General features: G+C 48.0%; 2 protein-coding genes across 5 annotated transcripts in view; both read left to right on the forward strand.

Annotated features, from left to right (window-relative positions):
* The window catches only part of LOC148109212 (putative NBPF family member NBPF5), a 33,303-nt gene extending 30,215 nt beyond the window's left edge, over positions 1–3,088 (forward strand). For all 4 annotated transcript variants that reach the window (XM_087866317.1, XM_087866318.1, XM_087866320.1 and 1 more), the window contains 3 exons: positions 317–531; positions 1,562–1,613; positions 2,429–3,088. In XM_087866317.1, coding sequence (XP_087722443.1) covers positions 317–531; positions 1,562–1,613; positions 2,429–2,681 — 520 coding nt within the window. In that variant the 3' untranslated portion in view covers positions 2,682–3,088. The remainder of the gene's footprint in view (positions 1–316; positions 532–1,561; positions 1,614–2,428) is intronic.
* A 1,803-nt stretch (positions 3,089–4,891) lies between these two features.
* Positions 4,892–26,156, forward strand: LOC148109216 (NBPF family member NBPF12-like). Its single transcript, XM_087865734.1, has 13 exons — positions 4,892–4,947; positions 5,228–5,407; positions 7,324–7,503; positions 9,420–9,599; positions 11,517–11,712; positions 13,540–13,789; positions 14,821–14,872; positions 15,651–15,823; positions 16,876–16,927; positions 17,702–17,892; positions 20,177–20,416; positions 22,637–22,851; positions 24,945–26,156. The coding sequence occupies exons 1-12, from the start codon at positions 4,892–4,894 to the stop codon at positions 22,840–22,842; spliced, it is 1,956 nt and encodes a 651-aa protein (XP_087721860.1). The 3' UTR covers positions 22,843–22,851; positions 24,945–26,156.
* Positions 26,157–26,512: the final 356 nt, after the last annotated feature.

Genomic DNA, 26,512 nt, shown 5'->3' on the forward strand with positions numbered 1-26,512 from the left:
TTCCAGGGAAATGGGTATGCCCAAAGTGAGCAGCTGAGGGACATGTCTGTGACGTGTGCTTAGGAGGGCCCCTGGGTCTGTTTCCAGAAGAAAAAGATGCAAGGGACGTCAAGGGGGCTCACAGGAGCACTCTCTGATACAGAGGAGGCCTTGTTTTACTTTCTTCTTTCTCTGCCACAGGCAGGTAACCACACATGTGCACAAATTTGTTTCGGCGGCTGCTTGTGGGAAATTCTGCCAGAAATCTCCCCAAAAGCTCTTATAATCTATTGATCCACTCTCTGCATTGTTAAGTTTTCTCTCTGTCCCACCGTAGACAGTGCCATCTGCTGATCAAAGACCAGACTGAAGAGCTGACCCGTTTATATGATAAGTTACGCGAAGGGAGAGATGTTTGCCAACTCCTTGATAAACACCTCGAGGACCTCCTCTCCCATGATGACCCTGAGCATTGCCAAGGACAGGGCTTCCAAGAGCAACTGGCTGAGGGACGCAGGCTGGCCAAGTGCCTAGCCCGAAAGCTCAGCTCAGGTAAGGCAGCCACAAGCCCTGATTGCACTGAGCTGCTCCAAGGCCCTGGGCTCACAAGAGTCTTCCCACTTGCCCTCACACTGTTTGTAGCAGCTGTCCTGTGTTCCCCATTGTGCGCAAGGCCATGAGAGGACCAGGACTAGAAGGTGGTAACAGAGAGGAGAAATGATTATGGTGGAGGTCATAGTGCTCCACATGTCTGCTTCCTCCCTGAGGGAACACAGCCCTTGGGGCAGGAGGCAGCATCCACCAGTGTTAGATCCCGGAAAGGAGACTGTGACAGGAGGCAGCTAGTTAGTGTACTAGGATCCCCGCCTAAGTGGGAGGTTCCCAGACTTAGCCCAGTCTGTATGAAATGTGGGTGAGAGAGTGAGGTTTACTTCGTCCATATCTGTCTCCTCATCTGTAATGTATATCAAATAACCTGTTGTCACTGTAGTGAGCAGATACGGAAAATTCATGAATGCACTTTAGACAAAGTAGAGCCCCTGACCGTGTGGAGTTGGATGAGGAACTTGATGCAGTAGGACTTGGAGGTGGGAACGCTGTTTAGACTGGAACATGTTTCCTAGATGACCCCTCAGTAACACTGGAGCCCACGCGGGGGCCCATGAAGTCCCCGGTGGTTGGATGTGGGACAGGGTGGTTGTCCTGTCCTCAGGACAAGGAGGAGGCTCTATGTGAGAGCTGTGAATGCACAGAGAGCCTGTGGCTGTGGCGCGACTTGCGGCACGCTGCTAGACACGGTTTGCAAAAGCCAAGATTGAAACTGGACAAGCATCCCCTGATATGGACAACAAGAGACAGTAGAAGCTGTTGCCCAGGGTCAGTGATGCTGATCCTCAGAATCAGAGACACACTGCCTGATGCATCAGAAAGCCATGCCACAGCAATTCTTAAGACCAGTGCCCTAAATGCAGTGGATGCCTAGTCATGCAAGGACACTTATGTCTCTCGGGCCATAGAGGCCACTGTGTTCATAGTGGTGATGTGGGAATAGCTGACGGGACATTTCTGAATTTATTTGCAGAAAATTATGAGAAGGAGGAGGATGAACATGAAGAGGAAACACGGACCCCCAGGTGACAATGAATGTTCAGGAACCGGTAATGTGTGGGTAAAAATGGACAGGGTCTCAGAAAGAAAAGGAAGTGAGGTCAAGAGAGTCACAGATGTCAGATGCAAGGATTAGCAAAACTGTAGGTGGTCAGCAAAGAATGGCCGTGTTGCCTGTTGTCTCTGTGGTGCTGTAAACCAAGATGGATTCACCAGCCTCAGGACTCCCTGTATGGACAAAATACCCATTCTTTCCTGTGACTGGACACCAGGAGATGCGTATCTACTTCCTACACAGTTCTCTAAGGGCCTTGGTAGGAAGGTGACCAGCAAAGGAATTGGTACACAGACACTAGCAAAATTAACCAGCAAGAGAAGTAACTTACCAAAACCAAACACGTGGGGTGTCATGTGACACTATTAATACAAAGGTGCCTAGCAGCCACACATTTCTGCAGTCTGCAATGACTCCAGAGCTGTAACCACTTGGTCAATCTATGTTAAAGTCAACACGACTCAGGAACGTGGTGGCTGCCCCGGGCCTGGTCTCCCTCTGTGCTTCATGCCGTGACTGTACCATACTGGGGTGGTAGAGTCTCATTCCTCGTCAGCCCTGCTGTGGGCAGTGCTCTGCGTATCTGCTGCTGCTACTCTCCCCCCATCCCCCACCATGGCAGCCACACTTTGCCTCTTGTAGGATGGATAGCTTTTTCCCTCTCCAGGCGACGGCCCATTGCTTCTAGTGACCATTCCCTATAACTCCCATCAAAACCAGCTAGGAAGCCATGATGTCTGATCCCCCCGGTTTGATCTGTTGTCATTCCTGTCTCACCCGGCACAGCGTGGAGCAGGAAGAAGTCGAAAAGAAGGAAGTCCTACAGGACAGAGTGGATGATTGCGATTTGACCCCTTCGGTTCTGGAAGAAGGGTGTGACAGTGACCAGTCTTACAGTGATGGTGAGTTCCCATTTGAAGAACAGGAAATTGGCTCTGCTCTGGATGTAGCCAGAGAATGGTCCCATACCAAAGGGGATGAAAGTCCATGTGGTTCCCCAGGTAGTGTCCCTATTCCTTGTTCTTCACACCCTGTGTAGACTCAGAGTCTTAATCCCCATAAGTAGATCCTATCCTTACAAACTGTTGTGATCCAGGCTGTAGGACTGTGTTTGATATAAGACATTCCATGAGTCAGCGAGCTTTGCTCAACTCCTGTCTAAGTCACAGCACTTTTATGTCTGGGCCACTGTCAATCACTGCTCTCAAGGTGGCCCTGCCAGACTCATATACCTCTCCAGCCCAGGCACAGGAGGTCACTTCCAGACCTCCTAATTTTCACTGTATCTCTCTCTTTTTTTTATATAATAATATTTTTGATTATATTATATTAGCCACCATACAGTACATCTCTGGTTTTTGATGAAAAGTTCGATGATTCATTAGTTCCGTATAACACCCAGTGCACCATGCAATACGTGCCCTCCTTACTACCCATCCCCAGCCTATCCCATTCCCCCACCACCCTCCCCTCTGAAGCCCTCAGTTTGTTTCTCAGAGTCCATAGTCTCTCATGCTTCATTCCCCCTTGTGATTACCCCGCCTTACTTTATCCTTTCATCTCCTACCGATCTTCCTAGTTCTTATGTTCCATAGATGAGAGAAACCATATGATAATTCTCTTTCACTGCTTGACTTATTTCACTTAGAATTATCTGCTCCAGTGCCGTCCATGTTGCAGCAAATGTTGAGACATCATTCTTTTTGATAGCTGAGTAATATTCCATTGTATATATGGACCACTTCTTTTAAATCCAGTCATCTGTTGAAGGGCATCTCGGCTCCTTCCATCATTTAGCTACTGTGGACAATGCTGCTATGAACATTGGGGTGCATATGGCCCTTCTCTTCACTATGTCTGTATCTTTGGGGTAAATACCCAGTAGTGCAATTGCTGGATCACAGGGTAGCTCCATTTTTAACTTTTTAAGGGACCTCCACACTAATTTCCAGAGTGGCTGTACCAACTTGCATTCCTACCAACAATGTAGGAGGGATCCCCTTTCTCCACATCCTCTTCAACAATTGTTGTTTCTTGCCTTGTCAATTTGCCATTCTAACTGGTGTAAGGTGGTATCTCCGTGTCGTTTTGATTTCAATTTCCTTGATGGCTAATGATTTTGAACATTTTTTCGTGTGTCTGTTAGCCAATATTATGTCTTCAATGGAAAAGTGTCTATTCATGTCTTCTGCCCATTTTATGATTTGTTTATTTGTTTCTTGTGTATTGAGTTTGAGAAGTTCTTTGTAGATCTTGGAAACCAGTCTTTTATCTGTAGTGTCATTTGCAAATATATTCTCCCATTCCGTGGGCTGCCTCTTAGTTTTTCTGACTGTTTCCTTGGCTGTGCAGAAGCTTTTTATCTTGATGAAGTCCCACAAGTTCATTTTATCTCTTGTTTCTCTTGCCTTTGGAGATGTGTAACGAAACACATTGCTGTGGCCGATGTCTAGAGGTTGCAGCAACCCTCTCAGAAGCAGCTGGGTTCTTCCCCAGGATCTCGGGGGAAAAGAATCAACTTGTTGTTGGCATGGACTCAAGGCAGGATGCTGTGATGATGGCCTGTCATATCAGGGACATTTATTTAATGGCTGAAGAGAGCAATGCCAGTGATTGCTTCCAGGGCCCTCCTAAGCCCTCCTGGATGAGTTCTCTCACAGTTGCCCGTTTTCACTCTGCTTCTGTTGCTCTCCTGTACTACATGGGACCTAAGAGTGGGCATTTGTGAAGGGGAGTCTGCTTCATGTAACTCTTTCTCTTCCTTTATTTGCAGAAAACCAAATTGATCAGGAGGGACCGAAAGGACAAGAGTCAGTTGCTCCCAGGTAATTCTGAATACTTGGGGGCTGTGAACTCAAAAGTGGCAACCAGAGAAAAGCAGAAAGTGCTGAAGAGAACTATAATATCTATTCGGTCGACAACAAATTATCCATTTTCACCATGTTTTCTGATTTTTTGTGGTGCTTGGATTGCTTCCCACTTCTTAATTACTTCTCTAGTTGAGTAACCCACAGTCAGCTGACCCAGGTAAACTAATATGTAACAGGGATCGCTGAGCTCGCTCATTCTCTCCTCTGTGCTTTATTGAGAGATGCACGTCTTCTTTCTGCCTGTTAGATTTATCACGTTGACATGTGTTCCTAGCAAGAACATATCACAGCAAGAAGACAAACATATACTATCATGCCAGATATTGAGAGAAAGAGGCCTTTCTGGATGAGATAGCTGGGACAGTCACTTGGCCACAAAATGCAGAACTGGATGCCATTTGACAGGAAGGGGGAAAGCCACCATTCTGAGACTCTGTATGTAGTGAGTCATGACTGGATGGCACAGAGATAATTGAGGCTCCTTCCTCACAAGCTTGCTGTTTGGCCTGTGCGCTGAGCACTTACTGTCCTTTCTATCTGCTGCTCCTGTGACAAACAGAGCTTGTCGCACTCAAACAAGAAGAGTTGTTTCTCTCTTGTATGGGTCAGCCTCTCTGCTTTCTTGACCATTCCTTTGTCCCTTCCATCAAAGCCAGACAGGACATAGGATTTCAGATCCCTCTCAGGTTAATCTTCGGTTGTCCCCACCCTGCAGGCTCAGCGGACAGCTGCTAGAGGTGGTAGAGCAGGTCGGCTCCCGGGACTCTCCGGATAATCACAACTTGACACATTCAGTTCTTCCCGAGCTGTCTGACTCCTACCGGCCTTACAGAAGCGCCGCCATCTTCTCACCTGAGGACCTGGAAGTCTGTTCCTCTCTAGAAGTGGCCAGTGAGTACTCCATTGTCAAGGTGATAAAGTTCCAACTGGACACCCACATAGATCTCCTGTTCTTTGTACCCCAGACCTCTGCTGTGCCGAGAGAGGTCATCCCTGTGGGGAGGCCTTGTAGAGACATATTGATCTGAACTGGGCTCTAGGATTGAGTTTTAAGCACAGATATCAGGTGTGTCAGGGAGCGTTGCTCTCTTCCTAGTCCCAGGGCATGCCCATGTCATCTTGGCTTCTCTGTCAGGTCATTGGGCCACACTCAACTCACCTGAGCAAGATGAGCGCAGAAGGTGTCTGTCAGACCTAATTTGGATGAAACCTCTCTTCTCACCTTCAATAGCTCTACGTTTCATCTCTGAGCCAGGTCCTTTACGAATCTATGCCTGCCACTGTCAGTTGGCATTCTTGTCCAGGGGTAACTGGTTTTGCTATTCTAAACCCCACTTGTCTCTCTCCTTTGATGCCTGACAGCCTTGGCAGGCTTTCCTATATCTTTGGAGGTGTCACTCCCCTGGTGCGTTCCCTTCCTTTAGTCTGTCTCTTTGTTCATCTTCCCTCCTCTCAAGTTAGCTGAGAACCAGAACTGGACCAATGCTATCGGACAGTGTATGTTTCTCTTGAGCCGCGCAGGATCCTGAAACAGACGTACCCCATGAAAGGCCCCAGTATCTATGCAGCCTTGAAGATTGTTCTGCTTTGATGGTGTATAGATTCCATTCATGGGTTTAATCTCAATGGCTTCTTCCTCTCAACCATTCACCAACAGCATTTCAGATGGAAAAAGCCTGAATATTGCAGCAACCGTCTAGGAAGCAACCGGGTTCTTCCCCGGGATCTCGGGGGGAAAAGAATCAACGTGTTGTTTGCCTACACTCAAGACAGGATGCTCTGATGATGGCCTGTCATACCAGGGTCACTTGTTTAATGGCTTAAGAGAGCAATGCCAGTGATTGCTTGCAGGGCCCTCCTAAGCCCTCCTGGATGAGTTCTCTCACGGTTGCCTGTTTTCAATCTGCTTCTGTTGCTCTCCTGTGCTACATGGGACCTAAGAGTGGGCATTTGTGAAGGAGAGTCTGTGTCATGTAACTCTTTCTCTTCCTTTATTTGCAGAAAACCAAATTGATCAGGAGGGACCGAAAGGACAAGAGTCAGTTGCCCCCAGGTAATTCTGAGTTCTTGGGGGCTGTGAATTCAAAAGTGGCACCCAGGGAAAAGCAGAAAGTGCTGAAGAGAACTATATTATCTATTCGGTCAATGACAAGTTATCCTTTTTCACAATGCTTTCCGTTCTTTTGTGGTACTTGGATTGCTTCCCATTTCTTAGTTACCTCTCTCGTTGAGTAACCCACAGTCAGCCGACCCAGGTAAACTAATATGTCACAGGGATCGCTGTGCTCGCTCATTCTCTCCTCTGTGCTTTTTTGAGAGATGCATGTCTTCTTTCTGCCTGTTAGATTTATCACGTTGACATGTGTTCCTAGCAAGAACATATCACAGCAAGAAGACAAACATATACTATCGTGCCAGATATTGAGAGAAAGAGGCCTTTCTGGATGAGATAGCTGGGACAGTCACTTGGCCACTCCATGCAGAACTGGATGCCATTTGACAGGAAGGGGGAAAGCCACCATTCTGAGACTGTATGTAGTGAGTCATGACTGGATGGCACAGAGATAATTGAGGCTCCTTCCTCACAAGCTTGCTGTTTGGCCTGTGCGCTGAGCACTTACTGTCCTTTCTATCTGCTGCTCCTGTGACAAACAGAGCTTGTCGCACTCAAACAAGAAGAGTTGTTTCTCTCTTGTATGGGTCAGCCTCTCTGCTTTCTTGACCATTCCTTTGTCCCTTCCATCAAAGCCAGACAGGACATAGGATTTCAGATCCCTCTCAGGTTAATCTTCGGTTGTCCCCACCCTGCAGGCTCAGCGGACAGCTGCTAGAGGTGGTAGAGCAGGTCGGCTCCCGGGACTCTCCGGATAATCACAACTTGACACATTCAGTTCTTCCCGAGCTGTCTGACTCCTACCGGCCTTACAGAAGCGCCGCCATCTTCTCACCTGAGGATCTGGAAGTCTGTTCCTCTCTAGAAGTGGCCAGTGAGTACTCCACTGTCAAGGTGATAAAGTTCCAACTGGACACCCACATAGATCTCCTGTTCTTTGTACCCCAGACCTCTGCTGTGCCGAGAGAGGTCATCCCTGTGGGGAGGCCTTGTAGAGACATATTGATCTGAACTGGGCTCTAGGATTGAGTTTTAAGCACAGATATCAGGTGTGTCAGGGAGCGTTGCTCTCTTCCTAGTCCCAGGGCATGCCCATGTCATCTTGGCTTCTCTGTCAGGTCATTGGGCCACACTCAACTCACCTGAGCAAGATGAGCGCAGAAGGTGTCTGTCAGACCTAATTTGGATGAAACCTCTCTTCTCACCTTCAATAGCTCTACGTTTCATCTCTGAGCCAGGTCCTTTACGAATCTATGCCTGCCACTGTCAGTTGGCATTCTTGTCCAGGGGTAACTGGTTTTGCTATTCTAAACCCCACTTGTCTCTCTCCTTTGATGCCTGACAGCCTTGGCAGGCTTTCCTATATCTTTGGAGGTGTCACTCCCCTGGTGCGTTCCCTTCCTTTAGTCTGTCTCTTTGTTCATCTTCCCTCCTCTCAAGTTAGCTGAGAACCAGAACTGGACCAATGCTATCGGACAGTGTATGTTTCTCTTGAGCCGCGCAGGATCCTGAAACAGACGTACCCCATGAAAGGCCCCAGTATCTATGCAGCCTTGAAGATTGTTCTGCTTTGATGGTGTATAGATTCCATTCATGGGTTTAATCTCAATGGCTTCTTCCTCTCAACCATTCACCAACAGCATTTCAGATGGAAAAAGCCTGAATATTGCAGCAACCGTCTAGGAAGCAACCGGGTTCTTCCCCGGGATCTCGGGGGGAAAAGAATCAACGTGTTGTTTGCCTACACTCAAGACAGGATGCTCTGATGATGGCCTGTCATACCAGGGTCACTTGTTTAATGGCTTAAGAGAGCAATGCCAGTGATTGCTTGCAGGGCCCTCCTAAGCCCTCCTGGATGAGTTCTCTCACGGTTGCCTGTTTTCAATCTGCTTCTGTTGCTCTCCTGTGCTACATGGGACCTAAGAGTGGGCATTTGTGAAGGAGAGTCTGTGTCATGTAACTCTTTCTCTTCCTTTATTTGCAGAAAACCAAATTGATCAGGAGGGACCGAAAGGACAAGAGTCAGTTGCCCCCAGGTAATTCTGAGTTCTTGGGGGCTGTGAATTCAAAAGTGGCACCCAGGGAAAAGCAGAAAGTGCTGAAGAGAACTATATTATCTATTCGGTCAATGACAAGTTATCCTTTTTCACAATGCTTTCCGTTCTTTTGTGGTACTTGGATTGCTTCCCATTTCTTAGTTACCTCTCTCGTTGAGTAACCCACAGTCAGCCGACCCAGGTAAACTAATATGTCACAGGGATCGCTGTGCTCGCTCATTCTCTCCTCTGTGCTTTTTTGAGAGATGCATGTCTTCTTTCTGCCTGTTAGATTTATCACGTTGACATGTGTTCCTAGCAAGAACATATCACAGCAAGAAGACAAACATATACTATCGTGCCAGATATTGAGAGAAAGAGGCCTTTCTGGATGAGATAGCTGGGACAGTCACTTGGCCACTCCATGCAGAACTGGATGCCATTTGACAGGAAGGGGGAAAGCCACCATTCTGAGACTGTATGTAGTGAGTCATGACTGGATGGCACAGAGATAATTGAGGCTCCTTCCTCACAAGCTTGCTGTTTGGCCTGTGCGCTGAGCACTTACTGTCCTTTCTATCTGCTGCTCCTGTGACAAACAGAGCTTGTCGCACTCAAACAAGAAGAGTTGTTTCTCTCTTGTATGGGTCAGCCTCTCTGCTTTCTTGACCATTCCTTTGTCCCTTCCATCAAAGCCAGACAGGACATAGGATTTCAGATCCCTCTCAGGTTAATCTTCGGTTGTCCCCACCCTGCAGGCTCAGCGGACAGCTGCTAGAGGTGGTAGAGCAGGTCGGCTCCCGGGACTCTCCGGATAATCACAACTTGACACATTCAGTTCTTCCCGAGCTGTCTGACTCCTACCGGCCTTACAGAAGCGCCGCCATCTTCTCACCTGAGGATCTGGAAGTCTGTTCCTCTCTAGAAGTGGCCAGTGAGTACTCCACTGTCAAGGTGATAAAGTTCCAACTGGACACCCACATAGATCTCCTGTTCTTTGTACCCCAGACCTCTGCTGTGCCGAGAGAGGTCATCCCTGTGGGGAGGCCTTGTAGAGACATATTGATCTGAACTGGGCTCTAGGATTGAGTTTTAAGCACAGATATCAGGTGTGTCAGGGAGCGTTGCTCTCTTCCTAGTCCCAGGGCATGCCCATGTCATCTTGGCTTCTCTGTCAGGTCATTGGGCCACACTCAACTCACCTGAGCAAGATGAGCGCAGAAGGTGTCTGTCAGACCTAATTTGGATGAAACCTCTCTTCTCACCTTCAATAAGCTCTGCGTTTCATCTCTGAGCCAGGTCCTTTACGAATCTATGCCTGCCACTGTCAGTTGGCATTCTTGTCCAGGGGTAACTGGTTTTGCTATTCTAAACCCCACTTGTCTCTCTCCTTTGATGCCTGACAGCCTTGGCAGGCTTTCCTATATCTTTGGAGGTGTCACTCCCCTGGTGCGTTCCCTTCCTTTAGTCTGTCTCTTTGTTCATCTTCCCTCCTCTCAAGTTAGCTGAGAACCAGAACTGGACCAATGCTATCGGACAGTGTATGTTTCTCTTGAGCCGCGCAGGATCCTGAAACAGACGTACCCCATGAAAGGCCCCAGTATCTATGCAGCCTTGAAGATTGTTCTGCTTTGATGGTGTATAGATTCCATTCATGGGTTTAATCTCAATGGCTTCTTCCTCTCAACCATTCACCAACAGCATTTCAGATGGAAAAAGCCTGAATATTGCAGCAACCGTCTAGGAAGCAACCGGGTTCTTCCCCGGGATCTCGGGGGGAAAAGAATCAACGTGTTGTTTGCCTACACTCAAGACAGGATGCTCTGATGATGGCCTGTCATACCAGGGTCACTTGTTTAATGGCTTAAGAGAGCAATGCCAGTGATTGCTTGCAGGGCCCTCCTAAGCCCTCCTGGATGAGTTCTCTCACGGTTGCCTGTTTTCAATCTGCTTCTGTTGCTCTCCTGTGCTACATGGGACCTAAGAGTGGGCATTTGTGAAGGAGAGTCTGTGTCATGTAACTCTTTCTCTTCCTTTATTTGCAGAAAACCAAATTGATCAGGAGGGACCGAAAGGACAAGAGTCAGTTGCCCCCAGGTAATTCTGAATTCTTGGGGGCTGTGAATTCAGAAGTGGCACCCAGGGAAAAGCAGAAAGTGCTGAAGAGAACTATATTATCTATTCGGTCCATGACAAGTTATCCTTTTTCACAATGCTTTCCGTTTTTTTGTGGTACTTGAATTGCTTCCCATTTCTTAGTTACCTCTCTCGTTGAGTAACCCACAGTCAGCCGACCCAGGTAAGCTAATATGTCGCAGGGATCGCTGTGCTCGCTCATTCTCTCCTCTGTGCTTTTTTGAGAGATGCATGTCTTCTTTCTGCCTGTTAGATTTATCACGTTGACATGTGTTCCTAGCAAGAACATATCACAGCAAGAAGACAAACATGTACTATCGTGCCAGATATTGAGAGAAAGAGGCCTTTCTAGATGAGATAGCTGGGACAGTCGCTTGGCCACTCCATGCAGAACTGGATGCCATTTGACAGGAAGGGGGAAAGCCACCATTCTGAGACTGTATGTAGTGAGTCATGACTGGATGGCACAGAGATAATTGAGGCTCTTTCCTCACAAGCTTGCTGTTTGGCCTGTGCGCTGAGCACTTACTGTCCTTTTTATCTGCTGCTCCTGTGACAAACAGAGCTTGTCGCACTCAAACAAGAAGAGTTGTTTCTCTCTTGTATGGGTCAGCCTCTCTGCTTTCTTGACCATTCCTTTGTCCCTTCCATCAAAGCCAGACAGGACATAGGATTTCAGATCCCTCTCAGGTTAATCTTCGGTTGTCCCCACCCTGCAGGCTCAGCGGACAGCTGCTAGAGGTGGTAGAGCAGGTCGGCTCACGGGACTCTCCAGATAAACACTACTTGACATATTCAGTTCTTCCCGACCTGTCTGACTCCTACTGGCCTTACAGGAGCGCCGCCATCTTCTCACCTGAGGACCTGGAAGTCTGTTCCTCTCTAGAAGTGGCCAGTGAGTACTCCATTGTCAAGGTGATAAAGTTCCAACTGGACACCCACATCGATCTCCTGTTCTTCGTACCCGAGACCTCTGCTGTGCCGAGAGAGGTCATCCCTGTGGGGAGGCCTTGTAGAGACATATTGATCTGAACTGGGCTCTAGGATTGAGTTTTAAGAACAGATGTCAGGTGTGTCAGGGAGCTTTGCTCTCTTCTTAGTCCCAGGGCAGGCGCATGTCATCTTGTCTTCTCTGTCAGTTCATTGGACCACACTCAACTCACCTGAGCAAGATGAGCGCAGAAGGTGTCTGTCAGACCTAATTTGGATGAAACCTCTCTTCTCACCTTCAATAAGCTCTGCGTTTCATCTCTGAGCCAGGTCCTTTACGAATCTATGCCTGCCACTGTCAGTTGGCATTCTTGTCCAGGGGTAACTGGTTTTGCTATTCTAAACCCCACTTGTCTCTCTCCTTTGATGCCTGACAGCCTTGGCAGGCTTTCCTATATCTTTGGAGGTGTCACTCCCCTGGTGCGTTCCCTTCCTTTAGTCTGTCTCTTTGTTCATCTTCCCTCCTCTCAAGTTAGCTGAGAACCAGAACTGGACCAATGCTATCGGACAGTGTATGTTTCTCTTGAGCCGCGCAAGATCCTGAAACAGACGTACCCCATGAAAGGCCCCAGTATCTATGCAGCCTTGAAGATTGTTCTGCTTTGATGGTGTATAGATTCCATTCATGGGTTTAATCTCAATGGCTTCTTCCTCTCAACCATTCACCAACAGCATTTCAGATGGAAAAAGCCTGAATATTGCAGCAACCGTCTAGGAAGCAACCGGGTTCTTCCCCGGGATCTCGGGGGGAAAAGAATCAACGTGTTGTTTGCCTACACTCAAGACAGGATGCTCTGATGATGGCCTGTCATACCAGGGTCACTTGTTTAATGGCTTAAGAGAGCAATGCCAGTGATTGCTTGCAGGGCCCTCCTAAGCCCTCCTGGATGAGTTCTCTCACGGTTGCCTGTTTTCAATCTGCTTCTGTTGCTCTCCTGTGCTACATGGGACCTAAGAGTGGGCATTTGTGAAGGAGAGTCTGTGTCATGTAACTCTTTCTCTTCCTTTATTTGCAGAAAACCAAATTGATCAGGAGGGACCGAAAGGACAAGAGTCAGTTGCCCCCAGGTAATTCTGAATTCTTGGGGGCTGTGAATTCAGAAGTGGCACCCAGGGAAAAGCAGAAAGTGCTGAAGAGAACTATATTATCTATTCGGTCCATGACAAGTTATCCTTTTTCACAATGCTTTCCGTTTTTTTGTGGTACTTGAATTGCTTCCCATTTCTTAGTTACCTCTCTCGTTGAGTAACCCACAGTCAGCCGACCCAGGTAAGCTAATATGTCGCAGGGATCGCTGTGCTCGCTCATTCTCTCCTCTGTGCTTTTTTGAGAGATGCATGTCTTCTTTCTGCCTGTTAGATTTATCACGTTGACATGTGTTCCTAGCAAGAACATATCACAGCAAGAAGACAAACATGTACTATCGTGCCAGATATTGAGAGAAAGAGGCCTTTCTAGATGAGATAGCTGGGACAGTCGCTTGGCCACTCCATGCAGAACTGGATGCCATTTGACAGGAAGGGGGAAAGCCACCATTCTGAGACTGTATGTAGTGAGTCATGACTGGATGGCACAGAGATAATTGAGGCTCTTTCCTCACAAGCTTGCTGTTTGGCCTGTGCGCTGAGCACTTACTGTCCTTTCTATCTGCTGCTCCTGTGACAAACAGAGCTTGTCGCACTCAAACAAGAAGAGTTGTTTCTCTCTTGTATGGGTCAGCCTCTCTGCTTTCTTGACCATTCCTTTGTCCCTTCCATCAAAGCCAGACAGGACATAGGATTTCAGATCCCTCTCAGGTTAATCTTCGGTTGTCCCCACCCTGCAGGCTCAGCGGACAGCTGCTAGAGGTGGTAGAGCAGGTCGGCTCCCGGGACTCTCCGGATAATCACAACTTGACACATTCAGTTCTTCCCGAGCTGTCTGACTCCTACCGGCCTTACAGAAGCGCCGCCATCTTCTCACCTGAGGACCTGGAAGTCTGTTCCTCTCTAGAAGTGGCCAGTGAGTACTCCTTTGTCAAGGTGATAAAGTTCCAACTGGACACCCACATAGATCTCCTGTTCTTTGTACCCCAGACCTCTGCTGTGCCGAGAGAGGTCATCCCTCTGGGGAGGCCCTGTAGAGACATATTGATCTGAACTGGGCTCTAGGATTAAGTTTTAAGTGCAAATGTCAGGTGTGTCAGGGAGCTTTGCTCTCTTCCTAGTCCAGGGCATGCCCATGTCATCTTGGCTTCTCTGTCAGGTCATTGGGCCACACTCAACTCACCTGAGCAAGATGAGCGCAGAAGGTGTCTGTCAGACCTAATTTGGATGAAACCTCTCTTCTCACCTTCAATAAGCTCTACGTTTCATCTGTTAGCCACGTCCTTTACGAATCTATGCCTGCCACTGTCAGTTGACATTCTTGTCCAGGGTTAACTGGTTTTGCTCTTCCAAGCCCCGCTCTGTCTTTCCTTTGGGTTGACTTGTCTTCCTAAACAGTTGTTTGAAAACCCACCCTCAGTCCCTCCACTGATAGCTTGTTTTTATGTTTCCCAAAGCAGAGCTGTGCTTTGCTTTTCCCCACCACATGAATTGAGACAGTGTTCTGTGTAGCGCCAAACACTCACTTTCATTTGAGGGTTTTTCTTTGCATTCCATTTGTTCACTCTCAGTGTATAAATTCCACTACGTCTTTAACAAGCAGGCTCTCTGATGAGCAGAGGCTGAATTCTGCAGTAATCCTTTTAGAATGCATGGAGGTTGGCTCCCCAGATCTGTATGAAAAAGGTAAGTAAAGTGTTTGCACAGACTTAAGGCAAGGGCAACCGTGATGATGATCTCCTAGAAAAAGGAAATTTTCCCCAATGCCTCCGGCAAGGAAATCAAGCCACTTATCATAAGACAATATCAGAAGCACCCTGAATATTCTTCTGACTAACCTGTTCTCACATTGAGCATATCTGAGTGCCTGGCTAGCATTAGACACTAGATTATTAATGTACCGAGCAGGATCTGCTTAATGACTTCCCTGTCTTTATGTATTTACAGAAAATCAGATCTCTCATAAGGAGGAAGAAGACCAAGACCCGATAGGCCCCAGGTAACTCTGAAGAAGCCTGGGTTGTTATTTCAGTGGTTAAACTGCATTTCAAGGAAGAAACAGAAACTGCCAGACATGCCTGTTTTTCCGTTCTCCAATCACAAAGTACCTTTGTTTAACCATGAAGTGTGGCTTCACATGTTACATGGTTAAGTTCCATTTACTGACCCCTTCACTTCAATAACCTGCAGGGGGTGGAACTTCGTGAATTAGCAGTCACTGGGATTCTCTGCATTCACCTGTTCACTCCTTTTGGTAAAACGAGAGTGAGAGGCCTATCTGCCTCTCCCTGTTTGGTGTTACCACACCGAGGATATGTTATAGCCAAAGAATACCTAAAAAAAATTTCACGTCATATCACAGGATGAGAAAGAGGCACCAACGACACAAGGTCTCTCCATGTTGATGTTGTCTTTTAAAGCCTGTGTTCACTTGGTCACCCAAGGTAGTATCAACAATATTTATGCAAAAGTGTTGAAGCCACCTTTAGGATTCCCCATGTGCGCTGTGAGCTATGTGTTCCATTCCATAGTCGTTCAGTTTGTTGCTCAGAAGCTTAGCTCTGTGGCCAATATCCTGAGCACCTTTTGTTCTCTATCTGTCCCTACTGCCCCCACAGCAGCCACACTCTGTCCCTGTAACAGGAGGATAGTTATTGCTGTTAATCATGGCTGTGCCCCTTCATTATGAGTATACTTCTCAGCCTCCCATCAAAACAGTAGGATGCTGGGGTGTCTACTTTTCTTGTGTTAAACTTCAGATCTCCCGACCCTCCCAGGCTCACCGCAGAGCTGCCAGAGGTGGAAGAGGATACCCCATGTGACTACCTGGATGAATGCTATTTGACTTATTCGGCCCTTCCTGACCTGTCTGACTCCCTCGGGACTTGTAGGAAGGCTGACATCACCTCATTCGAAGATCTGGACATCTGTTCTGCTCTGGAAGTAGCTAGTGAGTCCTCCATTGTCAAGGTGATAAAGCTCCAACTGGACTCCCAAGCTGACCCCCTATTTTTGGGATCCCAACCTCTGGTTGTGCAGAAATGTGTCATCGCTCTGTAGAAGCCCAGTAGACATAAGGATCTGAGTCAGGCTCTAGGATACACTTTTTAGCACAAACCTCAGGTGAGTCAGGCACCTGCCCTTTGTTCCTCATCTCAGGCCATGCTTATGGCTTCTCACAGAAGTTAGGACATTCGATTCAAGGCAGATTGACAGCTCACACTCACTTGTGCTCCACATGCAGAGGTCTCTGTCTTTGTTCCTGATTTCCATTAAATACTCTCTTCATCTGCAATGTTCTCATTTTCATAGCTGAATATTGTCTCTTGAATTTTTGTACCTGTCCAAAGATGTTGGCAGCCTTACCTACATCTTTCAATTTGTTGTTTCCCTGCTTGACTGCTCTGACTCCCAGTGTCTGTGTCCTCTATGTTGGCTGTCTACACTGAGTTGTCATCAGAGTATCAGGTCATCAACACCTCTACCATCAGCTTGCTGTAGGTTTCCTTGAAGCACAGCTGATTCTGGCCTTTGCCCCTCCCATGCATGGCTCATATGTCTGTAAGCACAAAGAATTGTACACAAAAGGTTTCTTTTGACATGAGGGTTTGCAGATTCCATCCATCAGTTTGGTCTCTGTGTCTAAATTCCCTTAAACCATTTATCTCATGGCATAAGGTAATGAGAGAAGGTTGCACTAAGTTTTTAGAATGTAGGTAAGCTGTTCCCCAAAATCTGTGGCAAAACACATGTTTCACACTGTACACAGACTCTTGAGATGTGGCTCTACCACAGCAGGGAGCTCATGCCCAATGGCTCAGGAAAGCAGACCAAGGCACATTCCCAAGACACTACCTGAGGCCTCCTGGATGGTTACTCTCACAATATCCTGCTGCCCCGCTAAGGGGCACACAGTCCATGTGCTAGTTGTATCGGATACTTAGTTGGAATGTACACATGGTGTTGTTGAACGTGACTGGCCCTGTCTGTATTTATTTGTAGACAGTCATAATGATCTTGTGGAGGAAGAAGACCAAGGACGGATTTATGCCAGGTAACTCTGAAGAATCATGGGCTTTAATGCAGTGGTGATGTCTGGGGATCTTGGCTCTCGGCAAATCTAGAAAGTGCTAAATGTACCTATTTCACCCATTCAGACACCCATAAAATGGTCCGTTAGCAATGTTCTCTGTTTCACTGTGGTACTCATATAGGACCCTTTCTTTCTGCGTCCCAAATTTGGAAGCTCAGGCCATTGACACAGGTATACTAACCAATCACAGGATTTCTTGCATTCTCACGGTCTCTCTTTGTATTGAGTCCAGCCTAAGATGCACATCTGTCTCTGCTCGTTTCACATTATGACGCTGGCAGGAATTCATGGCAAGAAAAGTGTGTAAAAAAATTGATATCTCAGTGTTTAGACAAGTAGGCCTCGGACACACGAGCTTTCTAGGAATCTACAATGCTGCCAGTCTGGGGTTGTCTTGGTGCTTTCTGTAAATGTCAACAAAACGTATGCAAAAGTGTTGATGCTGGTTTTATTGTTTTCTGAGTGTGCTGTGTGTTGTGACTGCTGTGTGCTGGGGTGGTTCAGACTCCTTCCCTTTAGTCTCCCATTCTGGCCATGCTCTGGGCCCCTCCAGCTCTTGCTCCCTCCCTGCCTGCCTCATCTATCCCCGGTACATCCACACTCTGGCCCCAGATGGAGGCAGAAAGGTTCATGGGAAGAAGACTTCGCATTTCTTTTCTATGCCCAGTGCTTCCTCCCTGCCGCCCAAAGCAGCTGGGACTCCATGTTGACTCAACTTTCTTGTTGCATCTCCAGTCCTGACTGTCACACAAGGCTCCACAGGGAGCTGCCCGTGACAGAAGAAAATGAAGACCCACAGGACTCCCTGGATGACTGTTATTTGACTTCTTCATTTGGCCATGACCCGCCAGACACCTGCAGACCTTACACAAGTGCTTCATTCACATTTGATAAGCAGGAACCCTTCTTGGGTCTGGATGTGGATGGTAAGTACTCCCATTGTGAGGGGCACAACATCCTGGGTGGGGGGGAGGTCAGGAAGCCTGTCTTCTCTGTATCCAACAACCTAAATTGGCTGAGATGTGCATCCCTGCCAACAGATCCTGGAGACTCAAACTGGTTTGAACTCTGCTCTTGGATATCATTTCAAAAACACTGGGTTACCTGGGTGGCTCAGTTGGTTAAGCATCCAGCTCTTGATCTCCATTCAGGTCTTGATCATAGGGTTGTGAGTTCAAGGCCCACGTTGGGCTCCACACTGGGCGGGGAGTGTATAAAAAAAAGAAAAGGCATCATGTGGGTCAGACAATTTTCCTTTCCTTCTGTCCCAGACTTCCCTCTGCCACCAAGCTCCCTCCCAAGTGCAGGCCCTTGGTACCAAGTCAGTTTAGAGAGGAGAAATGCAGGGAAGAGAGCAAACCTTCAGCCACCACTATGTCAACTGTAGATATCTGGGTAACAGGACTCTTTCTTTTCTCTCCTTTTTCTTTCTTGCTTTCTTGCTTTCTTTCTTTTTTTGTAAGAACCGACTTCTGCTACTCATGAGATTCTATTGCCAGTTGTATATCTGGTGTAGTGTCCTGCAAACTGTCTGGCTCTCCACACAGATTTGCATGTGCTCCATATTTGCAGCATCTGTGATATTGTTGCTGAGCTCAAAGTTTTGGCTTCTGGGGAGCCCAGAATGCTCAGCATTTAGATAGAAGATCCCGAGCACCCAGTCCTAGCTGGACCCCGTGGTTTCAGTGAAGCCGAAGCTCTAGCCCTGGTTTTCCATCCTCCACGGATGGTGTCCTTTCCACCCTGTGTGCAGCTTCAGTGATTTTCTCCCCGTCAAGTGTTGCTCTCGGTAGCATAATGTCATGTAAAGGATCAACGGTCCGTGCACCTGCCGTGGGTATTGGCCTCATTCTGGAGCAAAGCAGAGTTGTTCCCCTCTTCAGAATCTTCAGAAAAGTGCTGCCTGCTCAGCAAGACCCCCTTGGGTCACACTCGCACAGGAGTGCAGGCTAACACCCAATTCTCATTTCTTCCCACTCAGGCTACAATTCGGACTTTGCTTCTGGGAGAAGCATTTGCGTTGTTAGCCGACTTTCCTTGCTCATCAAATCACCTTGTACGAGCAGCAAGGAGTCTATGAGGTTCCTCACTGTGTCAATGTTGTCTAGTGAAATTGGCCATGAAACATTTTTTTCCTTCATCTTTTTGGTCAGTTAACAGTCTCTCCACCCTAGCACCACCTTCTCCCCTGTTTCCCATTCCTCTCGGAGGGGCCAAGAAGCAAAGGCCTCCTCAGGATTACAGCAATTCAGGAAGCAGAAATGAAACACACAGTTACTTTGCTTCGTTTGTCCGCCACGTCCCTTTCCGTGCCCGCTCAGCAGCAGCGCTGTTGTGCTGGAGCCCCTCGTGTCCTCACAGGTCACTCTCCAGTCGGTGTGGCATCTCCTGTGAGAGCCGAGGGTGCTGAGACTCAGCAACGTCATATCACTTTCCCAGGACCCCTGGCCAGTGGTTAGTAGGATCTCAGACCCTCACCAGCTCAGACTGCACACTGGTCTCCACTCGGTCCTGTCAGGGCCTATGTGGGGATGGGGTTGGTCCTGTCCTCTCTCCTTTTGTACCAAATTATTTGAAACAGTTGTAAATGTAAACAAAAAAGTTGCAAGACTGCCCCCAGAGATCCCTGTGACCCTGCCACACATCTGCCAACTCCTACCCTGTCAGTCACTCTGTCCTGTGAGCAGAGCCAGTAGCTCTTCCAGCCCCTCTGAGAGATCAATGTCTCCATGAGGCTCCATACAAAAGCAATGAGAGCTGAGAGGTCCCGGGCCTTTTCTGTTGTCATGAGGGGTCCCCAGGAGGCTCTTCACTTGGCTGCCTGGCACCCCTGTAATGCTGCCCAGCTCCCACTGGCAACTCCTTCTCCCCATGCCCTGAGAACTCTCTAGGACCTACTCTCTCCAGGCTGTAGGAAGAAGGTTACGACTAACGGAATGATAGGAATGAACTTGTGTGCCCATGCCAAGGCCTGGTGGAGTGAAAGGGGTGATTTTCACCTCAGGGACTTTGCAGGCTGGGCACCTGCCTTTTCAGCATCCCTAGGCTCGGACACAACACTGACATCTCCTTCATACACATGGTGTCTACCTTTGTACCTGCTCGCAGGGTGGGGTCTCAGACCGGAAGGGACATCAGACATGGGTGTTCTGGGAGTGCTCAGCTAAGGAGCCCTGGGGTGGATCCCATTGAAATCTCTTCTTGCTTCAGCCCCGATGCAGGCTCCCCATCACCAGGGCCCATCGAGTGGAAATGTGAGTTTCCAAATGGCAAAGGTGCAAATGTCAGGAGCACAGACACAGCCAAGCACCCAGGTGGCCAATTCTCTGCGACAGCGGCTGGAACAGCAGTTGGATTGTGGTGACAACAGAGCCAGGCTCGGCCTCTCCTCTGCCATCGGGAGCCTGGATGCCAAGATGGGTTCTGGGAACCAATGGCCGCTCTTCCAAGGTGAGAGGGACGGGGAGTAGGAAGTTCTAGTCCCTATGTTGGTTGTCACAGACTTGTAGCTGGAGGCAGCAACGGGGTGAGGTCGAACCCCATGATGCTCCAATCCAGCGAGGTCAGCAAGAGCCCGGTGTTTAGTATCAGCTCTGCCCCGGGTCCTGGGTTTGCAACTTCCTAGCTCTTTAAGTGGCCAACTTATTCATCCTCTTACCTAGTTTCCCCTCTGCCCCTTCATCGGAAAGCGCAAAACTAGTATCTCCATTCCATCGATACGGGAAAGAAGAAACGGCATAAATTCTGGGGGGCCTGATTCAACAGAAATTGCTTGACATCATCTATGAATTTGTCATGTCTAATTTGTGGGTCGCTGTGGGGCTTTAGCACTCGGCAAATGGTTTCGGGGCATTGTTTCATGGGGGGTGGGGCAGTTGTCAGCGGCTCCACATTCACTGGACCCCATCTTCCCTAGCTTTCTCAGAAAGGCTCGTGTGCCCAGTTTTCTCTCCTATGACATCTTCAAGGCAATCTTCCCTGTTCGGTGCTCACAGTCACAATGGTAATACTGGCCTCACAACACTGTCTCCCACTTATTTTTCTTTTTTCCCTTTTCTAAGGACATAAGTGGCCCCTTTCTTACATGAAGTGCACACGTCACTCTCTCCTCTGATCCTCCGTCTAGTTCATCATCTCCCCTCATCTCTGGGGCCTCGTCCCCAGCTTCCTCTTCATCAGGACCCACCTCTGCTCAGATTTCCTGAAGACTGAGCTTTCTGACCTTCCCCTGGGTCGTGCGTTCCTTAACCTCCTGCATTCAGTGCCCTGTCCTGGAGCCTGGGGTGGCCTGGGGCTCCTCTGTCAGAACTACCTGAGAAATGAGGAGATGCAGTTCTCAGTTGGAGGTGACATAAGCAGCAGACTATGGCACCGGGGAGAGGCCCCAGAGAAAGAGCTCAGGGAGTGTTCGGGGAAGCACAGCCCCGACAAGGGCCTTAGAACTTGACGTACTTACTGTCTTCCCCCTCGAGCCTCTCTGTCACTTCTCCATGGCACCCACTGTCGTGGCCCCGACTCACCCCGCTGGCTCAGTTCCTCTCTCTGTGACTCAACTTCCACAGAGGCCTGAGCAGGAAACCAGGCTCCATGCCGGGTTCTTTGTGCATTCCGGCTCTGAGAAAAAAAATGCCACAGACAGACTGCCTTGTCAACAACAGAAGTTGTGATCTCACAGTTCTGCAGGTGCGGTAGAACCACAATCAAACAGGTGCACATTTGGGGCCTGGTGACACTGCCTTCCTGGTTCGGAGGTAGCCGCCTTCTTCCCTTGTCCTCCCAGGAGTGAGGGAGCTTTGTGGGGTCTCCTTTATAGGGCACGGATCCCTCCTAGGGGGGATGCCGCCCCGATGCTCACCCCACAAAACCATCACATTGGGGATTGTGATACACCCCTATTAACTGGGGGCGAATACAAACTGTCACGCCATGGCAGATGGTTTTACTCTGTTTTGTTCCCACCTGCTCCCCCCTGTAATCCCTCCGTGGTGTTGAACAGGTTACCTGTTTCTTCCACCCCTTTCCTCATTGTCCTTGGATTTGTGTATTTTTTCCAATTTCAACTGACCAGAAGGGAGGTTAGAATATTAGGTTCCGTGTCCCCCAGATCCCTATTTAATCATTTACTGAATTAGGTACATATGTACATACAGACACACACATTTGTATCTCAGGTCACATACACGATGTATAATCCGTGTGTGTATTATCCAGAGTGTACACGTATGAAGTGCACCACGTGTTGACACGTGTTGTGTCAACTCCCCAGCTTTCTCTTCCCTGGTTGCTCCCCAAAGGCTTCCCTTCAACCTTGACTTTAGCTGATGTCTACAGTCTCTTCCCACCAATAGCACAGCCTCTTTCCAGCCTGATTGCCCTGCCTTTGTCTTTTCTTCTCCGGAACTCTTTGTTTTTACCAGTTCTGATTCTCTGATTTCACTTTTGTCAACTGCAAGCACTTTGGCCTTCTGGCATTCTTATCCATGCAGGTAGTGTGGGAGAGATGAACAAAACAGGAAATAATCAAAGCGTGTCCATTGGCTTCCCCTCCCCTCTGAATACTCGGATGGCCTTGCTCCTTCTGTCCGATGTCGTCCTTTGACGTCAGTGTGGGTGGAGGATCAGAAAGATCATGAATAACAGCAGATCCTGTTGATGTGCTTTTCCTTCCAGAGCTGGGTTTGGATGCTTCCCTCTACGTGAAGAACCCTCCCAAGCTGGAGGGCGATGCCGCTGAGGCCTCGAGGGACAGCCAGTGTGAGTGTCAAGTCTTTGGCCACAGGAAAGCCCTCGGTGTCATGGAAGAGAAGATTCCCAAGAGAAAACTGCAGTTTGGCCGGTGGAGACTCGCATGCAGATTCCGTGGCCCTCTGGCTTAGGGAACGGAGGTAATCACGCCCCCTGTGGCTCTTGGGGCATGGATTCCTATTGCTGTCCTTCAGATGATAGCTGCACCCCCCAACACACTCACACTGCCTTGTCTTCCTCGTTTGGTCACTCCCACAGCTGGTGCTACCTCTGTCTGGGCTTCCGTCTGTTTCCCTAGGGACTGCCACCCTGCCGGCCCTGCCATCTCCATCACCTGGTTGCATCTGAACTCTGCTGTGTTCCTGCTGGGGCCGTCCTGAGATCCCCTCTCCCCTCCACTCATGGCCACGGGGAAGCAGGCCCCATGGCCCTCCTCAGCAGAGCAGCATCAGTTAAACATGTCGCCAAACACGCGAACTTTGCCGGAAATCACACACTTTCTCGGCTTCTTTGCCTTCCTTCCCTGCTTGCCCAACTCTGAGGCCTCATGCTCCCAGGAGCACTGTTTTAATGAGTCACTTGCAAAAGGACTCTCCTCCTGGGTCGTTCAGGGAATCTGACCTAGGAGGACACGTAACCCTCAACTTCTCCATGTGAATAAGAAGTGCTAAAGCTGAGGAGAAAGAGCCCCCATGAGAAAAACTAAATGAGAACCTGTCACAGCTGGGAGTGCCACACCGGACTGCCTGGAGTTAGGTTTCTCCTCAGCCCCTATAATGTAGAAGGCACGTGTTGTGATGTGCACTGGGTGTTATACGTCACTGATAAATCATTTGACACAACCTCAAAAACTAATGATGTACCATACACTGGCTAACGAAACAGAATAATAAGTAAAAAAAGAAAATGAAAGAAAAAAAGAAAAAAAGAAAAGAAAAAAATAAATATTACATAGATACCCAGAGTCCAAAACATAATCTCTTCCCTGATCAAAGGTCAAAGAATTTAGTGCTCTACTCCTATGCCAATGAAATCGACAGTTCACTAGTCACTGAGTGGATTTCACAGCCCCCTGCACGTTCACTGCAGACTGAAAAAAAAATATTTTAATCAAATTTTGTCCTTATACAACATCTCAGTAAAGAACCTTAGGTCTCATTCTCCTATATCAACCCATTTGCAGGTCCTTCTGTATACCAGGGTAAACACTGAGAGACTCTTTCTTTAGGGAAACTTTAGAAAAGAAGGGATGAGAATCTAGAGAGCTAAAACGAATGCGTTTTCATTTTCACTTCAGAGTTTGGTGAGTCTCTGCATTGAGAATAGTCCTAGAAATGCCCTAAGGGCTATCCTGTGTGAGATTACCTTCAGAGAATGTTGGCGTCCCTGAGTGAAAATGACTAGGGCCATGGTAACACCCCTGCTCTCTTTTTGTGAATTCCCCTTTGAGTTTCTCCTCCTTGAGCTCTTTCCTCTGCCCCTTTGGGCTTGTTCCTCTCCAGCCAAGTGACCAAGAATGTCTACTGCTTGCCCACACCTCCAGATCAGAGGCTTTCCTCTCCCTTTCCCCACATGTTTGCACAGGGCCTGAGCCAGGGTTTCAGTCCAGGGTTTTCAGACACAGGTCACATGGCTTTAGGAGGTCCTCATATGCACATGGCAGAAAGGAACTTGGAGATAGGCTGAGGCCCCTGTTGGCTCTGACATTTTGGGACTCATTCCATAGCCTGGCCTCCTCCTCAGAAGACGGGGACAAGGGTGAGAAGGGGGTGTGTTTGTCTGCCAAGGGTCCCCTCCTTCCTACAAAAGTCTGTTTCTGAACGTGTGTGCTGGGTGCTAGGTGCATCCCTCTCTGGGAGGTGTGAGAAAGCCATCACTTGGGATTCTGATGAAGGGGGCTCAAGAGTGAAGTGGCTACTGAGGAAGGGGTAGTTGGGATCTGGCCAAAGCTCACAGCAGCCTTGAGCTGGGATATCACCAGGCTTCCGCTGGGGAGTGGGGGAGCACAGGGGTCCCTGGATCCTGCAACACAGGCTGACGCTCAGTTTAGTGAGGTATTACTTCTGACCTGTGGCTCTCACTCTCCCCCTCAGGCTGCCTGCGGCTCCCCCCTTTAGGCTCCTTCTGGACAGGGGTTCAGCTTGCTCCTGGCATCTGTCACCAGGTAGCCACCCCTCCAGGCTCAGCCATCTGACCAAGACTCACATTTGATTTCTCTCTCTTTCTCTCTCAGATACCAAGTACTTCAGAAACTAAGAGATTCCTCATGTGAAGAAAACCCCATCATAAACCCCATCACAAAACCCCATCATTTTCCACTTGATGAAAAGAAATCTAGAACAGCAAATCAACTTAAAGCCCAAACACAGCACAGGTGGGATCCTTTGCTGAGAATCAACATCACAGTCACAAGCCATTCTCTGTGATTTTGACTGCAAAAGACTGCTTTGATGAGAGAGATTCTAGCCTTCAGCTCCAGTTGTGAGAAATCCCTCAGGAGACCAATGCCTGACTAGATGACACAGTTTTGACAGACCTTAAGTCTTGCTGCTCTCAATTCCACCCTGCAGAGAACCTGAGTCAGGAGCACCATGGAAAAAGACCACAGGTCAAACTGGACATTCTGGGCCACCAGATGGGCTGCCCTAGGAGCAGACAGCATTAACTATGAGGTGTTCTTGCTGGTAAGGTTTAGCCTGAATTTGAGCATGAGGAAGTTACCAGACAACTTGAGAATGTAGATCATTGAACAAGATGACTGGACTTTCTTCAAACAGTCAGTGTCACCACATAGAAGAGAGGACACAAGCGAGAAGAGATATTTTGGGTTCCAAAGGACTAAAAAGAATGTGTTCCTTTTTTTTTTTTTTTTTTTAGTCCTTTTGAACCCAAAACATCTCCTCACCCTTAGGTGGCTGTGTCTGCTGGTGGTGACATTTCCTTGTTTGTAGGGGACAGTCAGATGTCTTGGCTTAAGGGTCTACATCCTGAAGTTGTCTGATCATTTCCTCCTGACTAAATTCAGCCTAACCCTCTGGCCAGGACACTCCATAGTTAACGCTGTGTGTGTCCCAGCTCAGCCCACCCGGAGACCAAGAGGGTCCAAGTTTGCCCATCACCATTCTTGTGACAGCTTCATTGGTTACTTTGCTATGGAGGGCCTATCAGATCTGTTCATAGCAGGACACATGATTTTCTTCTAAAATTAGCATTTTGGCAAGGGGTTCTCTGAGAATGTATGAAGATCTTCTTCTCTAAAGTCTTTTTCTAAAATTTTGCCATCTGTAATGATCCCTGTGGTGCATCATAACCGTATCTGTGTTTGTACATTGGAAGAATTCTATCTAACTTTATCCTTCCTATACAATGTGTATTTGCTGGCATTGTGCTGTGGAAAAGAATATTTCCTCCCCATTCTATATCATTAAAGTATTTGTTTTGACAATCATTGTGCACTTGTGAATTTTATTTAATTAATATGTTCAATTAGCCAATATATAGTACATCTTTAGTTTTTGATGTAGCGTTCAACGATTCGACTCGTGTATTTTTTGCATCTGGTGCTCTAATCCCTACTATCATGGTTGATTTGATGTATCAGGGTATACAGTAAAGTAAATCTTCTTGGTTGTTCTCGCCATATTTAACACTGAGTCTCCATCTCTTTTAGGCTATAGTTAACTTATGGGGGAAAAATTTCATCTGTTTGTCGTTCTGTGGTATTTGCTTTCTTTTCTTCTTATGTGTGCCTATATGTGAGTGTGGTGTTTAAGAAGGTTGTAGAGGTAGGGCTGAACATTG

Source organism: Ursus americanus, chromosome 12 (genome assembly GCF_024610735.1).
Source record: "Ursus americanus isolate L20-20 chromosome 12, mUrsAme1.1.p, whole genome shotgun sequence".
Taxonomy (NCBI): Eukaryota; Metazoa; Chordata; class Mammalia; order Carnivora; family Ursidae; genus Ursus; species Ursus americanus.

What these genes read in the sequence shown, in the direction of transcription:
- LOC148109216 (XM_087865734.1), top strand. Translation starts at nt 4,892, where the DNA reads ATGCAGAACTGGATGCCATTTGACAGGAAGGGGGAAAGCCACCATTCT. An exon ending in TCTCTAGAAGTGGCCAGTGA is followed by an intron (nt 9,600 to 11,516) that starts GTACTCCACTGT and finishes CCCACCCTGCAG; the next exon opens with GCTCAGCGGACAGCTGCTAG. An exon ending in CAAGACCCGATAGGCCCCAG is followed by an intron (nt 14,873 to 15,650) that starts GTAACTCTGAAG and finishes CGACCCTCCCAG; the next exon opens with GCTCACCGCAGAGCTGCCAG.